General features: G+C 46.9%; 1 protein-coding gene across 1 annotated transcript in view; it reads right to left on the bottom strand.

Moving 5' to 3' along the window:
• KIF6 (kinesin family member 6) overlaps positions 1–17,796 on the bottom strand; it is a 375,439-nt gene that overhangs the window by 81,172 nt on the left and 276,471 nt on the right. Inside the window, exon 15 of the mRNA XM_055329543.1 lies at positions 6,918–6,973. Within this exon, the coding sequence (XP_055185518.1) occupies positions 6,918–6,973 (56 nt within the window). The remainder of the gene's footprint in view (positions 1–6,917; positions 6,974–17,796) is intronic.

A 17,796-nucleotide genomic window follows, 5' to 3' on the forward strand; every position in this document is an offset into this window, starting at 1 on the left:
ATCCTTTTTTTTTAAAAAAAGATTTCATTTATTTATTCATGAGAGACACACAGAGAGAGGCAGAAACACAGGCGGAGGGAGAAGCAGGCTCCCTGCAGGGAGCCCAATATGGGACTTGATCCAGGACCCCAGGATCACACCCTGCGTCAAAGGCAGATGCTCAATCACTGAGCCATCCAGGTGTCCCACTTTCTCCTTTTTGAAACTCTTTAAAGATGGAATTACGATTTGTTGGTCCCTCTGTATGACATTAAGTCATATACTGTCAGCTCGCTTCAGACTATATTCCTTGGGCAGAAACCAGTGTCATGCAGCAGGCTCATTTGCTCATGAAGGATTTTTTTTCTCTAGCAAGTTAAAGTTGTTGTACCACCAAGAAAAAGTCACCACATAGAAAGCTTGTGGAGCTGAGCCTGGTCGGCCGTAGAGCAGCACAGGACTGTACACATTCCCCTTCTCCCTGCATTCCTTCTCCGGGTAGGGAGTGGTCAGTGCTCTTTCATAGAAGAAAGGGCTTCTTTCTTATCATGTGGCTCTTCTCATCTTTGTGCATGTCCTTCACGTTTCCACACTTCAGTGCCTCAGCTCTTCCTTAGCCCTCTTCTCTCACGAAGCCTCAAATTGGAAAAGAAATCTGATGTTTTAGATAGTGTCTCCCCATGTAGGAGGAATGTACCATTTCCTTCTACTTATATCACTGTTTTTATTAGGATTGTAATTGGTTCTGTTAGAGCTCTAGTTATGAAGTTACATAGGTTTTGAGAGGTCATCCCAATCTCAACTTTCTCACAAGTCTGATTATTTTTTAGCATGTAATTCTGCACTTCGGTCATTACAGCAGAAGCACTGATACTTAAAACCAATTTTTATATTTCCCATGCACAAGCTCTCTGTTTTATAGGATAAATTAACTGTTATCTTTTCTACAATTCATTCCTTTATAGATGACTTTTTTTCTTTTTTTTTTTTTAAAGATTTTATTTATTTATTCATGAGAGACACAGAGAGAGGCAGAGACATAGGCAGAGTGAGAAGCATGTTTCCCTGCGGGGAACTTGATGTGGGACTCAATCCCAGGACCCCGGGATCACGACCTGAGCCGAAGGCAGATGCTCAACCACTGAGCCACCCAGATGCTCCTGACTTTCTGTTTCAAACCACAGAAAAATTTCTGAAAGGTCTGCAGTGAACTTGCTTGTTCTGTGTCCAGCATTTCTTCCTTTGGAGAAAGATAATTCTTCAATTCCTTACAAATCTTGTTCAGTTTACGTGGTTCAGGCAGGTTAAGCTGCTGCCTGAGGAATGGGCACAGCCTTTAGGCTCAGCCAATCAAAGTATTTCGTTCCCCTTGGATGGAGGGATTGCTTTAGAGATGGACACATGACCTAAGCCAGGCTAAGCATCCTCCCTCCAGGGACTTTTTGCCAACATTGCTGGGAAAGATCACATTTACTGGAATTATGAATTCCAATACCATGTAAATCGAGAACTTTCAGAGGTACTTTGTCACTAGATGGGGTGAGGCCATCAGGGAACTTAGTCAAATAGCCCTGAGAGATGGAAGGTAGGGGGAGGGGGAGGAGGAAAAGGAGGAAGAGGAAGAGGAGGAGGGAGAGAAGGGTACATGCAAAGCCAATTGTACTCCTTGGACCTACAGGTTACACGAGATAGTAAATTTCCTTCTACACTTATAGCCAAACTTAGTTTTGAGAATATAGTATTTTTCCACTTGAAGGTAACACATTTCTGTCTTGTGGTCACTAATGACTTCTACGCTTGCCCTTAATCAGGGTTTCTCTAGTGCTTACTGGAGCCTGTTTGCATGAAGCGTAAGTACTTCATGACATCCATTCCTACTAAACCTCAGAGAAGTTAATGCTTTGAACTCTCTCATGTTTTCTGAAGCATCACTAAACCCATTCCATTGGAATTGTATGGAGCCTGAAAATACAACCCCACTATTCTATTTTATAAACCAAGGAAGATGATGGTTGAAACCCATGTGGGGCACTGAATCCTACCAGGGCTACTGCAAATCCATAGCATATCTTTCTGCAAACCAGAAAAAAGTCATCCCTTTCTAAGGACACATGCAGCCCTGAGCTGATGCATATGGAAATGAGAGCAAGAGCAGGCTGGGTTTCAGGCTCCACCGTCCCCTGCAATTGAGCCCCAATAGGCACAAGGTGACCTGTCATTAGTCATGTGACAAAGACTCTTTTCATCCTCTTGGGCTGTGTGTGCATGAGCTAGGGTGTAGTTTGAGCCTTTTGCTGGGCACACCAGATAAAGGCTAAAGATTCACAAGACCTGAGGGACAGCTGAGTAAAATCTTAAACTCAGAAGACAATGTAAAAGTCAGATAAATCTGAATTTATGGAGATCATAAACTGTATTGAAAAGTTTTGGAGTTGGGCAGAAATGGAATTTAATTTCAACTTGGTCACGTAGAGGGAACCTCACTAAAACTGCATTTTTTAAAATCTGCAAAATAATGATGATTCCCTATTTCATAGAATCTAGATTATGTTCAATGTTAAGACTAATTTTCATTCCAGAGGTTCGTAAAGTGTGAAAAAATGGCCAAATGTATCTTGATTTCAGAAGTGTGAAGACTAAAAATCATGATCTAGAATCTATGACACATGGTAATAACCCTGCCTCCCTGCCCCCTGTACAGTTCATGGCTCTTTTTTGCAAGGATTAAATGAGATAGCATATGTCAAGTTCTCGACACAGCACAGTCAGTGCTCAGTACGTGGCGGAAGATGTCGTTGGGGTGGCTGTTACTTGGAGATAGTGCCAAAGAGTAACAAAAGAATATACTTAATTCAGGTTTTCATAATCTAGTGAAATTACCTGGATTTTCATCTTTCCCCTACTCCCAGATAAGCTACTAGAAGCCAACATGCACCAACAGGTCCAGAAGCAAAGCTTAAAGGAAGACACCAGTACAGAAAAGGCACCCTACTGAAAATTTTCCTATTTATCCTGTTGACGGAGACCTGGATCGGAGAAATGATTTCTCAACATCCAAATGTGTAAGAGAAGTATTTTATTAAAGAGTGTTTTTCAAAGCGGGGGGGGGGGGGAGTTGGGGTCCTTTGAATTTAGAGTAGGAGAAAGAAACCTTTCAGAGTGTTTTGTTAGCTTTCTAGTGTTTGTTTGCTTTTCCCCTTTACCTCCTGCTAACAGCTACTTCCATTACCTTTCCTGTGGTTTTTGAATTGATCACTGATTGGCCCACTAGTGAAAATCCTTCTGTGCAGCATGTTGTGAGGTTAGTTTTCATTTAGGCCTGGAGGGGTCGGTGGAAGATGAAGAGTTAAGCTCTGTCCCTTGCCTCCAGAGCAGCCAGTTCTGGGACCGATCTAGGAGGGGACCTTATGCCAAAGGACAGCCCCTCATTGTTCCTTGTTGCCAAAGACAATGCTGCCAGTAGTAGAACACTCACATAGAAGAACGAATGCCGGAATTCTAGTAAGTGAAAAATGGCCTGGTTGATGCCACTGCTTTTAACTGGGTCTAATTCTTTTCCCCTAGTTTGGGCTCAATGGCATTTTTAGAGATATGATGAATGGAAGCAGGGTATGTGTGAATGTGTTAAATACACAGCCCATGTGATGAAAAGCAGTCTAACACTCTTGTGTACAGGACACATACATACAGTGAAAACAGCTTTCCTACAGAAACAAAAGACTACTTTTTTTTGAGGGGGGAGATTTTAAATTGACTATTTCTTCCATTTCTGATTTCAATGGATTTGAAATCAGAATTGATATAAATGGTGTACAGAGAAGGATGGAAAAGGCAGCAAGAGTTTATCTACCTAGTTTGGGTTGGCTTGTTACAAGAAATGGAAATAATATGGAAGTTTTGGTTGACTTATTACGTCATGTAAAATTAGGTATGATGTGGTTATAAGTGAGTTGTTAGCCTTTAGGAATTTTTGAGGATGAAACTCAAGTGACAGTCCTAGATCACAATGTCAGAGAAAACGAATTACCCAGGAAGGGACCTGAACTTAAATCACATGGGCTGGTTAATCTGTAGTTCACAAGTACAGTTTTAATTTCCTCTCTGCAGGCCAATTCCATGTGCACTTCACAGCATCCCATTCCTGCCTCGGGGTACAGAGGCAGGATGTGGCACAGTTTGGGAGCGGAGCTGAGTCACAATCCCACACATGTGATAGTACATCTTTGCCAAGCTCCCACCTCCTGACTCTTGGATTCACTAAGTCTAAGATTTCAGTCACTGGGGACTGAAAATTCCACTTCATTTAATTTCTCCCTAGGAAAAATTGCACTTAGAAAGGTCACAAGTCTCCTGAAAGCAGTTTCCTTCAAGATTGCCTTGGAAATTTTAAATTTAAATGTGTGTACAAGTTCCACCTTATACTTTCTTCATCTCAGTCTTGTGTTGGACATGCAGTGGTGATGGGCTACTTCCTGGGGCCAAGCACCATGACAGCTTGTTCAGTAAGGAGGCTGTCTCAGTGATCCAACTCAACCGGGCCCCCTGGGATCAAAAATACATTTGGAAGATGGGTGGCCAGGGGATGGATCTTAGTCTGCTCTTTGCATAAAGTAAAGGAAGAGGGATATTGGATTTATTAGCACCACTAAACTAGCTACTTTTTTGGTAGTAATGAATGCCTGAATCTCAACATTGGTATGAGGTCTGCTTGTTATGATCTAGAAAAAACAAAGGTTTACTTGCCCAGGGTTTCTGCTAGCAAATCTGGACTCTTTATGTGTCTAGATCATTCTCTCCAAGAGACCAGTTACAGCTCTCACGCACTCAGACCCTGGCTCTTTGGGCAGGGCAGCTGTAGAGCCACAGGGCAGCTTCTGACTTGCCTCCTCCTGAGAAGGTGGCAAACTGGATCCATGAACATATGATATTGCACCCAAACTATGGAGAATTAGGAACTATCTGTGACAACAACCTGTACTCAGAGTGAAAACATGGATTACTATAGGCCATTGGTCTCTTTCATCATGAGTCTATTTCATTAGTGTTGGAATGAATAATTTTACTTTGGTTGAGAGAGTTATATATATTTCAAGAGAAAAACTTTAAATTACTTTTTGGGGGAGAAGCTGTTTCTAAAAGCAGTTTCTTTTCCCTCTTATAAACAAACCTCCAGGGATAAAAACAGACCACTGGGTGCTTTGAGTCCCACAAGGCTGGCAAGTCGTCCCTGGACACAGTGAGGCCTCCATTCTTTCTCTGCTCTCCCTTCTTTCCAGGCCACCCAGCCAAGTGGGCCACCATGACCCTGGGCTGCTCCTTAGCCCTGAAGTCGTGGCACTGCCGATGGGGCACTGACCCAGAACCAATTTCTTTATTGCTTTGGGTCACTGAACCCTCTGACAATCAGACAAACTTTGGATATTATCTCCAGAAAGATGTACACACCCTTAACACCCAGGGTTTTTTTCTTTTTTCCCATGTAGTTTTAGGGGTTTGGGAATCCAGGTCAAGAAAGGAGTTTGTAGTCTTTGTGGGTTCTTTATTGTTTTTTGTTTTGTTTTGTTTTGTTTTGTTTTTGCCAGGAATCCTTCTGGCAATCTGATGAAGCAATGAGCCTTGTCTCAGAATGATGATTTTTAGGGTGCACAGGATAAAAAGAAAAAAAAAACATTGGATTTTAAGAGAAATCAGTTATACTGAAATAGTTAACCAAATTTTAAAACTTTTTGAGATACAGAAACACCTATATGCTTGTATATAAATGCATTAAATAATAAGATCTCACAGTGAGTCTAATAACTATCATAATTTAGAAGTACTGACAAGTACAAAAGATACTTAATGATATCTGCCACAATGGGCTGTGAAATGAAAAGGTCTGCAATTTCCAGGGGTGACAGGTGTTGCTAGTCCTACTGGGGTCACCTGCCTACATTTATCACTGAAGGTATGCTAAATTGCAGTTAGAGGTTGGTGAAAATAAAGGCTCATTTTCCCCCTATCCGAGTTCCTAGATCTTAGGTTAAGAACCACTGGGACCAGAGGGATTCTCTGCATGGTGCTGGGCATGGCTCAGGGCCCGGCTGCCTCAGGCTGCAGAGGCGAATGTGAGATTCCTATTTAGAGACAGGGTGCCTGAAGCTGCTCTAATTTTCCACATTCTGTAGGAAAAGCCAAAGGGGACACTCACAGTGGCTTCTGTGCTGTCCTCACTTATGAGAGGAGGCGGGTGGGGACAAGGGAAATGCGGGATGTCAGCTGTGAACAGGGAGGTAACTTCTGCCTTCAGAGCTGCCTCAGCCTGGGAGATAGGACCCTGGGTGTCTTCTAGCTTGGGAAGAAGGAAACATTTTCTTCTCACTTTGACAAAAATATGAAGCATTCTTGTATTGAGTTTGCCTCCTGCCCTGGCCTCATCTTTCCAAGGACGCTCACCTAAGTGGCAGAGTCCTACTGGGCAGCCTACGCCCTGGGAAGGCACAGAGGCTCCTTTGCCTTCTCTTCCTCCCACTGGTTACCGAATGGTACTGAAAAATGTATGCCTGTGCCAGAAATGCTAAGTATAAACTTTGTGGGGTGGGGGATGTAAAAGTGTTTCATAGCACTTGAAAATGTGAAACTCCACTGTAATCTTGCCATTATGACTAGTTGAGCTATGGTTGAGGAACACCGGAGGGAAAAGCAAAAGTTTCTCATTGGGATGCTAGAGCTCAGGCCTGCGTGAGGATGAAAAGTTCAAGTTCTAGACAAAAGAAAACACTTTTCCTGATGGATAGTAGGAGAGATGACAAACTTCCAAGGAAAGGCACTCACAAAGCAGCTTCCTTGGCAGGGACATCTTGAAACCCGGCTTCATGGTTATTTGGAGGGACATCATGACCTGATTTTCACCAGGAAAATGGTCTGTGAAAGAGGCTCAAAGAATATCATCTGCTTACCAATTTTGCTTCTTGTTTCATTTATACTTTCTCCTAGGGCCTTTGCTTCAGAAAATCTATGGGGGGGGGGGAGAAGAAGAGAATTTAATGTTTTCTGTTCATCCCAAATTAGTCTTTAAAAATAATAGAGATTATAATCTCTATTATAGAATAATAATAATTCCTGAGAACTCTCTAAGAAAATTTAAAACTTTATGGAAACACATAAAAGAAAATCTAAATAAATGACATGTGTTGGTAAATTGAACACCAATAAAAATTAATTTATAATAAATAAATAAATAAATAAATAAATGACATGTATTAGGCTTAAAAATAGAGATAAAATTTGTATTAATTACTGCTATCATGAATTTTAACTTCTCTATCCAGCACAGAATATTCATTCTCATATTCTATAATTTAGTACTTATAATTTTGAGTGTTTTATCATGCAAGGGTAAGACTTTCGTACTTTGCTGTGCTCTATTAATCGTAGCACCTAGATCCTACAGTTATAATCGAGAATGCATGCCTACTATAACTTAAGTAACATTTTTTTTCCCCTGATTCTAAAGTAATAGGTCAGAGGGTGGCAAACTGTGGCTGGTCTTCGAAACACATTCAGGCCACCACCTACTTCTGTAAATGAAGTCGTACGGGAACACAGCCACCGTGATTCATTTATACATTGTCTACAGCTGCTTTCAGATTGCATTGGCAGAGGTGAGTAGATGTGACAAAGACTGTGTGGCCTGCGAAGCTGAAAATATTTACTCTCTGGTCCTTTACAGAAAAAGGTTGTTGGTTCCTCTTGTTTATGATGTTAAGTCACATTTTGAAAATATGAAAACAGAAAAAAAAATCCCTAATAATTCTCCCCAGAAACTAGCACATTTTGAGCTCCATCCAGTCTTTTTTTCTACTCAGTTTTATAGTTAAGATCATACCATGCATACAATTTTGTGCTTTGATTATTTTTCACTTAGCAGTATTAATCCTTCCTCCTGCCATTAGAAACTTGTCCATCGTCTTTGATGGCTGTCTACTAGTCTGCCAGATGGTTGTGCTGGTGTCTTCTTAATGATTTCTATGTATTTTCCAACAAATATGACTGAGATGCTTGTTGAGAGCCCAACTTTGTGGTGATGAAGCGCTGTAGGATATGGCCTACATGAGAAACATGCATTCCAGTTCTCTATACACTGTGGGCCTTTAAGAAATGTCAGTTTTGGGGCGCCTGGGTGGCTCAGTGATTGAGCGTCTGCCTTCAGCTCAGGTTGTGATCCTGGGGTCTGGGATCGAGTCCTGCATTGTGATCCTTGCAGGGAGCCTTGCTTCTCTCTCTGACTGTGTCTCTGCTTCTCTCTGTGTGTCTCTCATGAATAAATTATAAAATCTTAAAAAAAAAAGAAATATTAGTCTTTCCCTTCTCCTTTTTGCCATGGGATTTAAAGGGCAACCAAAAGGCTATGAAACAAATCCCTAATATGTGGCTATAGTATATCATTATGCTACTGTGGATAGGCTAAGCCATTGGACTATGCCCAGGGAGGGGTGGGTCTGTCTGTTGAGTGGAGAGTAGTCAGGAAAGCTTCCTGTACAAGGTAGGATTGACCTGGTTTTTATGGATGCATAGGACGTGCTAAGAAAACTCTACCCACCATCACGCTTCATTAACTATCAACCCTGGGCCTATTTGGTTTTAACGATCTCCTCTCTCCTCATTGTCTCTCCACCACCCAGACCTTTCTGGACCCCAGTAAATCCCAGGTATCACGTCATTTCGTCTGTTAAGTTCTTTGGTTGTGTAGATTTTGTTAGAGGAGGTGGGACGAGGAGGGCATTCCAGGCAAGGGAACGAGGTAAGCAGAGGCCAGAGTGCTGTGATGGCCGTGTGCTTGATGGAGGAGAAGTGTGAATGACGTCACTGCTATTTTCCGAGTCTGGCTGCTTGGCCTGTGACTGCAGACGGGAAGTTTCCAAGGAAGGGACTAAATTTCCTCTCAATGTTAGGTTTCTTGAGACTCCACCCCAGCTCCCTTATTAGGGTGTCTAGGCTCATGACAGATTTATGGAAGGTGCTCTCTTCCGCCAGGGCCTGTCACCTTCTGGAGAGACGTGCAGTCCCCTTTGATGCCGTTGAGATTGAATTTGGTTCAGCGGACATTCATGGCAGTCACTGTGCTGGGCCCCGTGGGTTCACAGTGGCCTCTGCCTGCTGGGCAAGCGCACCTGAGGAGGGGTCCAGGCCACTCGGAGGGGGAGGGCTATTTTCATCCTCTAAGTTCTGCCAAGTGGTGGGCGGACTACGAATGCCCCCAGCACCTAGGGCTCCACAGGGTTTGCGACCCTTCACTGCTCAGCCAAGGCCTCCTCTTACTGCCTCTTCCCGTAGCTTTCACTCACCCATTTGGATTCTGGAGCATATGGAAGACACGAGGCTGCTGAGCTGCTGAAATTCATGTCCATTCTGGAGGACACCAGAGTGGAGAAGAGAAAGGGGAAGGAAGGTGTGGGAGGCGCCCAGCGTCCCCCCTCCCCGCGCCCTCTCCATTCGTCCTGGGGAGGTTGCTGCTGAGCCCCAGCTCCACCCTGTCCGGGGAGAGCCGAGCCAGGCCTGGGAGCCAGTGAGGGAAGCCCGGAGCCGCTCCAGTCTCCTCCGCGGCCGGCGCCTTGCTAAACCGGGCTCTCCCACTGAAGAGGTGCGGCCCGAGGGCTGCCCCGTCGGATGAGACCTTGTCCCCTGCACTCTGCAGCTGTCACCGCTCCAGGCCGCCCCCCCCCCCCAACGTGTCCCTGAGGTCTAGTTGTCAGGACAAACTCTGGACTAAGGGAGCCCAGCCCCGAGGCGCAGAGGGGGAGAGCGCAGGGGAGGCAGGGGACACGAGGAAGTAGGGGACCCCGGCTTCTTGCATGTTCTCCCTCCATACCTTCCCAGCCCCGGGCTCCCTCAGCCCCACGCCTTCCCCTTCCTCCGGCCCTGGACTAAGTTCTGATCATGAGGGGGAGCCTCCGGACTTCCCCTGACCCGAAAGAGGCACCTTCCCTTTAATGATGCGGCTCAGGGAAGCAGCCTGGGCCCGAGGCAGTGCACCCACTGCTGTGCACCCACTGCTGGTGGGGAGGAGGCCTGGCCTGTGTCAGGGGGCGGACCTGGGGTAGGGCCAGCGGGAAGCCTCCGTGACTCAGCCTATGAGCCCCCAGGGTCTTCTCCTGGCGCCAAGGCATTCCTGTCTGGGGGTCCACGGCCCTATGGCTCATGCTGGAAGGGCAGCGTTGCTGGGGGCAGTTCCAGTGTGGGGCTGGCAGGCTGCTCTGTCCACTGCACCGCAAAGTGCCTACCTCGGGGCAAAGCCTGGGCTTGGAAGCGGAAGGAATGTAGTCCCAGGGCGCTCCTGAGCGGCCCGGCCTCCCGGGACACCCAGCCTGCCGGATCCCACCGCAGCCGCGGCGCCCCAGTGCTGGCCGCTGGCCACAGAGCGCAGAGCCTCCTCCTGCTCGCGGGCGGCCGTCACCTCGGCCCTCTCGCCCCGCTGCTCCTTCTCAGCCTCCTCTTCTGCGGCCGTTCCTGAGATGCTGGGAGTTGTGGGGCTTTTGTGGCGACCCTCTCCCCAAGCTGCCTCTTCTCCCCGGCACTCCACCACGCCGGTGCCTTCACTGGTCATCCCCACCGACAGCTCCCGGGTCTCCGTCCCAGTCCCAGTCCCGCTTTATTTCCTGACAAACACTTCTAAGGAACTGATTACCTCCCACCCCCAGAAACCCCTTCCCTTCCTCTTTCCTTTCTTCATCTCACTGCCAAGCGCAGACACTCACCCACTCCAGCCACCTGCACCCCCTCCTCTACTCCTTCCTCCGCCAGCATCCTCACTCAAAACACCCACTCCCCATCCTCCCCCTGTGCGGTCCTCCCTATCTCTCACAGCGTTCCACCCCGCTCCCTACCTACTCTCCCTACTCCCTGCCTGGGAGAAGGAGCAATCACCCCACCCCACTACCTCCAGGACACAAAGGCTTGGCTTGCAGGGCTCCCTGCATTCAGGCTGCCTGCCTTCGGGCCATTTCCCACACTTCTAGCCTGAGCAAGCCTTCCTAAATGCAAACCTGATCTCATTATTCTCCTGCTTAAACTCTTCAAGAGCTCCCCAGTGACCACAGGACAAAAACCCACATTCCTTAACAGGGCTAACCAAACTCTCATGCTCTGGCTGGTGTGGACCTCAGCAGGATTTCCTCTCACATCCCCCTGCCTTTCTAGGCTGGCCTCCGTTCCATCAAGTGTCACACCAGCTGACTTCAGGGATGCTCCCTTTGCTTGGAACGTCTTTCTTTCTTTCTTTGGCTTCTTTCTTTCTTTTCTTTTCTTTTCTTTTCTTTTCTTTCTTTTCTCTTTTCTTTCTTTCTTTCTTTCTTCTTTCTCTTTCCTCTTTTTAAAGTTTTTATTTATTTATTAATGAGACACACACACACACACACACACACACAGAGAGAGAGAGAGAGAGAGAGAGAGAGGCAGAGACACAGGCAGAGGAAGAAGCAGGCTTCATGCAGGGAGCCCGGTCCTGGGTCTCCAGGATCATGCCCTGGGCAGAAGGCAGGCACTAAACCACTGAGCCACCCGGGGATCCCCTATTTGGCTCATTTCTACCCAGCCCTGTGGTTTCAGCAGAGATGTCTTTTCCTCTACACAGCTTTCCAGGGCCTCACAGGTCTACAAGGAGTCACCGTGGTCCTCAGCACCCTGACCTTCTGTCATCACTGGCCTTTATGCGGGAATTGCCTGCTGACTTGCTTTGTCCCCTTTCTTAATATTGTAAGCACCCTGAGGACAGCAACCACGTTTGCTTAATTCACACTTGCATCCCTGGGGCTTAGACTGGGGGCACACACTTAATGAGCATTCTATACCTATCTGCAGCATAGGAGCAGCAGCATGTGAGCCAGCACGCCACACAGGCACTGTGTGCAGCGACATGGACTCGAATGCCCAGCTGGATCTCAGAGTCCTTGTTGTAAGATTAGGATGAGCTGTCTCTCAGGGTTGGGTTGATGTGGGAAGTACATGCATACAAATGTCCTTCGTAACTGGATCAGGACCACTGCCTGGCAGGGCAGGGATCCCGCTGTGTGATGAACTGTGAGGTGGGCAACCAGACAGTAATGGTGGGTGTCATTTGCTGATCCTTTCAGCAAACCAGAAGGTCAGAGGAGGGATCCTTGCAAGTCCATGGTCAAGGACATACCCAGGACAGTTGCTGAGTTCCTCAACTTCAGGGGGAATGAAAAGGATGGAGGTTGAGGTAGGATCTCACGTACCTTCCAAGACCAGCTCAGGGGAGAATCCCAGGCTGCCCTTGGTATGTGTTGGGCAGATATATCACCACTAGGGGAGCAGCTGAGGAGGCCTGACACCTGGCTCTGCCCCAGGGCAGTTAGAACCACGGGCAATTTGCTGGGGATCAGGGGCGGCAGCTGCGTTAACCTCTGGACTAGGGGGAGTTGCTGGTGTTCAGGAGCCACTCAATCTTCAAGAACCTCCTCTATCTATTCCCTATCACGTCAGCTGGCCAGTGGAGCAAATGTGTCCTTGGAGGGCAAAGGGTTCCTATGACACCTTTCCTAGTCTCCTTGTCTAGAGCAATTAACTTAATATGTTGATTATTTACAGAGCGAATATGCGGTACTCTTCCCTGTCAGAGAGGAAGGGGAGGCCTGCATCTATGCCATTTTCTTCCTCTGTAGACCCTGTAGTCCCTGGCACGGCACCTTAGCTGCCTCTGTTATGCTGCCGTGAAAATGACGGGTGGATCTTCATGGCATTATAAGGACCTTTCATTTCCCTTAGCCTTTACTTTCATACGGATATTTCTTTTCTATTCCATCTTGTTTACCTTCAAGGTGCTGTCGGCTATGGTGTCCTGTTGAGCTGTTCATTCCCTGAGTCTCCAGGAGCCTGCTGTTGCATTCTCCTGCTTCTAGAAAGTAGGTCTTGAGCAGTTCACTTGGCTGCTAAGACTTCTCGAAGTCAATTTCGAAGTGTCATTCTCAAGCCAAAGAAGTTATTTTTGAGTACCGTTTTTGTGGCCAGCACCGTGCTAAAAACTGTGGGGAGGCTAGGAAGATTCTAATCTAATCTCTGCTCTCAGAGTTCATAATTCTAGTTCAGGAGACAAGGTGTAAATACAAAAAACAAATGGAAAAATAATAAAGGTTAAAATTGAAGTCTAATAGGAACCAGGGAACTCCTATTTGTCATGGATGTTATTTCCAGATGGTGCCATGAGATTGCTCTCCAGCCTTGGTCCAGTTTTCCTGTTGGTTTTAGATTGCTGTTCTATTCTGTGTCTGAAAGATCCAACGGAGTGAAGGGGTGCTTTTCTTGGTCGAGTTCACATTATCATTGCCTTTGTTTCCAATTGCATTTAATCTCCCTATTTCTTTCTTCTTTTGTTATTTAATGGAACTCTGTGACAGAGGGATTCAGTTTGTATCAAAGACCGGCCACAGAAAGTTAGCTGTGTCGTGCCTGGGCACTGGTCTTTGCGAACCATGGGGTCTCCAGCCTCTCCTCATATTATTGTATACTGCGACGATGAGTCACGCCTGAAAAATGCTGTGATTTTTGAATTGTAGTTGTCTTCCCCTGAAAAATGCAGCTTAAGAATTTGCTCGCATGCTCTTATTCAGCAGAGGATAAACACCCTCTTAATGTGCCAATGTATTGCTTCTCTTGTCACAGACATGCTGCAGCACAACCTCCCCCAGGCTGGGGGCTAGGGTTGAGAGATACTGGAAATTGCCTGAGAGGACAGCGAATGGTCCAGGTAAGAGGGAGAAGAAAATCTTTCTATCCAGTAACACAGACATGTATGTGTGAGCCACCGATCGACCCCTTTGTCCTGTAGCTCCAGGTCAACACTTGCACTCTGGGGAACTGAAGGATCAGAAGGGATCCTGGGCCACCAACAGTACCTTCACTTGGCCCTAGAACCTCCTTGCTGTGGGCTAGAGTGGCTGAGCTGGCCCAAGGCTCATGCACGGAGGCAATCAATCCCTTCTTTTGTTGACTTTGCCAACATGATGACCCAACTGGAACCATGGATGGTAGAGTTATGTGATGTGAAAAGTTGGGAATGAATGGTGGGCCAGGACGCTGGGTCCTTGTTGCTGGAAGCTACCAGAGGGTGAGACTTTCTCAGGGGAAGTCTCCTGGGAGCAGAGCGAGAAAATAGTCCTTTAGTGCCATCCTGCCTAAAACCCTTTGGTGCATGTCTGTGTTCCTAGGACAGGCCAGCCCCCACAGATGGTCCGTGTGGTGCTCCAGTCACCAGGGGGAAGGGCAGCAAGTGCATGGAGGGGATCAGGGTTACTGTAGACCATTTCCTGAGGTAAGGGTGGCATGGTAGTCGCCCTATTTTATATATGCTGTAGGAGCGCTGCTTTGCAGTTGTTTTCACAGAAAAACATATTCTCTTAGTCCTCTGCTCTAAGCAATTATGAGCATGTAATACCTAGTAATTGAATACTCTCCACCAATGCAAGCAAAAGCTCCAATCTTGAGAAAGGGGTAGATCCTGGGTTATACCCACACTCCCCCCAGTACCAGCTATTCCTTTAATGATTGTTATTACAGTAACATTAAACAGATGTAGACATTTTTAAAAAATGTGGGCTGGTCTCTTGACTTTCCATTTGATTTAAAAAGACTGATTTACTGCTGGGAAAAACCTTTTCAGAGGAAAGCTTTGTGCTTTAGGGCATTAATTCCCTTGCCCTATGGCCACAAGCATGATGGGACCACCAGTATTACCAGCCCATCCTATGTGATTGGATATGTTTCAGCCCAAAAGCACATTTGTCATGGGGTTGTCAGAACTCTACTGTGCTAGAGTTAAGTGAGCTCTGTATTAAGAGGCTTTGAAAGGCCACATCTTCAGCCCTGCCATCCCAAACCACCCTCTCGCTGGAAACAGACCTAAACACAAGAGTATAAACCAGAACCAGGAACCATACCAATTCTAGAATAATTCTTGAAGTACCTGGGTGGCTCAGTCAGTTAAGTGTCTGCCTTTGCCTCAGGTCATGGTCCGGGAGTCCTAGGATAGAGTCCCGCATTGGGCTCCCTGCTCAGTGGGGAGTCTCCTTCTCCTTCTCCCTCTGCCTACCCCTCCTCCACTCATATTTTTTTTCTCTCTCTCTCAAATAAATAAAATCTTAAAAAAAAAAAAGAGAGAATTTCCCCTAAGCTAGTGGTTCTTCAACTTGAGTGTGCAAAAGAATTACTTGGTAATTGGTTTAGCCCATAAAGTTAGGGGATCCTACCTCAGAGGTTCTGGATCTCAGGGACTCTGCACACTGTTTAGCCAGTGGTTTTCAAAACTGGTTGCATGTTGGAATCTTTAAAGAAATGGAAACTTAGCTCCTACCTAATTAAATTAGGGTATCTTAGTGTCAGGCCCAGTGTTGAGAGCTTTTACAAGCTCCATGGGTCATTTTAATATGAAGCCAGAGTTGTCAGGCACTGGTGTAAGCTACGAAGCCTTGGGTGAGGACAAGGCTGAGGGCCCCTAGAGGTTCTTACTGGATGACAGGCTCACACAGACAGGCATTCTGCTCCAGCACGTCCAGTGGACTATCCCAGAAACAAACGGCTTACCGTGGATACACATTAGGTTTGTGAAACCCCAGGATTCACTTGCTACAATTTGTGTGGATTTGTGTGGATGTGCCTATGTCCATTTTTGCAGGGAGAGGTGTCCTCAGCTTTCACTAGAGTCATTTTATTTCCTTCCCTGGTCCTTGTTTTATTCATTTATTCATTCACACGCCCCTGTCCTGCTCTCATTCTGCTCCTTCACACAGGTAACCATTCTTACGGTTAAAGTATGTGACGGTCTATCCTTATGTTTGGCTGTTTTTGTTTGTTCTGTGTGCATCTCTTTAGAGTCTCCATGAATTCTATGTTCTTAGTGCTACCTGTGTTGGCATGTGTACATTCATCCATTGCTCCTGACGTCACGGGCAGCTTCCCCGAGATTTTCCCTCTCTGCTTCCCCAGTGATGGACACCCAGGCTTCCAGCTCTCCTCAGCCACAAACTGAGCTGCCGTGCACATCCTCACATACGTCCCCTTCTGAGCCCACATGAGAGCTTCTTAGGAGACACACCCAGAGGAGGAACCATGGGCTGGATGGGCCACGTGTACGTCTTTGGACTACAGGGGGTGCAGTGTGGCTCTCCAGACGATTGCTCCTGGCGACACCCCTCCCACCATTGCTGGATCCCTAAAGTGATCTGAGACCCCCACTCACACGCCACCAAAGTGAGAATGCTGGTGGGTAACAGTCAATCTTGGCCCTCAGTGCTGCTTGCCTTTCCTTTTCTTTTTCCAGCTCTACCCTCTTTCCTGTTCCCTGTGACATCTGTATGAAACCTCTGCTGCCACCTTCACGACTCTTATTCCACTTCAACTTCCACAGGGACAACAGAGGCCATCTTTACTTGTCTCCCTGCACTTCGAAGAGCATCATTTGCAGCCTCATCGCGCCCCATTTTTCTCTCCAGGCTCACCTCACCGGGATCTTTGATGCCCTCCCTGCCAGACCTTCTCTCTGAGGCCTTGCTGGGTCAGCTCCACCCCTGGGCTGTCAGTCTGCCTGCCTCTCTCTTCATAGGCTTGGTTCTGCAGCCTATAATGTTGGCCAATTCTCTCTCAACAAACTTCCCTTCTTGTTAGGCCTCCCTTCTTCCTCCTTCAAATGTTTGTTGTCTATCACAAACTTTCTGAACACATGTTTGCATGTGCTCTGCTTGCTCAGCTCTTTCTCATGTTCTCCGTCACTCCCAGCCCCCCGACCTGTGGTCCCTAGTCGCCTGCTGGCTCAGGGTGCTCCGTCCAGCTATTCCCCACTTCTTTCTTTCTAGGGTCCAACACCACTCACAACACGCTGCTTGGAGCTGCCTCCCTTCTTGGCTTGCAGGACAACAGGTTCTCCTGGCTCTCCCCAGCTTTTCTCTCTGCTTCTTCTCAGGCTCCCTGATGGCCTCCTCTCCCTCCCTGCCCCTTAGAGCTTCCCCCCTGCTTCTACCCTCTAGACTCTTGCATCTCCACATGTTCTCCTGAGCTTGGCCACCTCTTGGGCTCTCTTGAAGCATTTATAAGCATACGACTCTCAAAACTGGCTCTCGTTCTAATTCAATGAATTGGTTTTGAAAATTCACAAGTGTTTGTTTGTGTGCCAAGATCCAGAATCACATGTGACTGAACGTAACAGTTCATAGTCCACAACTCTCTCTTCTGAACCCTAGACCCAGGCACCCCGCAGTCTTTCTGTTTGCCACAGTTTGAGGCTATGCATCTACATCACAGATGAGCTGAAACGAATTATACACCTCTAGGCCTTTTCCTAAAGGGTTCAAGGCTGGCCTGACAGTATGTCAGCAGGTGCTGCTATCCACTCAGTCTCTGCTAGAGAACACACCAGAGGCCTCTGCGTCAGGAGAGGTGTGCAACATCTACTCCCTCTGAGTAGGAAGTGCAGGGCAGCCGCAGCTGGAAGGTCTAGAGTTCTGAGACAATAATTTGGTCTATAGACTTATTTTCCCTTGTCTTTGGAACAGTGTGATATCGACAGTCACAGGCAGATGGGAATTAGTGTAAGTAAGAAGCGACAACTGTATACAAAGTCAGTGCTGTCAGAACAGACCCTGCCATGATGTTGCTTACCCCACAGGGCTGAGGAGGTTTCTATGGAGGAAAGTCCTACCAGGCTGGACATAGTTCACTGTGAAACTGAGTATGCGTCATGCCTTCTAGAAGTTGGGTCAGGCAGATTAAGGAGAATGGAGTAGCAAGTTTCCTTGAGGCTGGCCGGGCTAAGCCTCGGAGGACCAGTGG

This window comes from Nyctereutes procyonoides, unplaced genomic scaffold (genome assembly GCF_905146905.1).
Source record: "Nyctereutes procyonoides isolate TBG_1078 unplaced genomic scaffold, NYPRO_anot_genome, whole genome shotgun sequence".
NCBI classification, from domain to species: domain Eukaryota; kingdom Metazoa; phylum Chordata; class Mammalia; order Carnivora; family Canidae; genus Nyctereutes; species Nyctereutes procyonoides.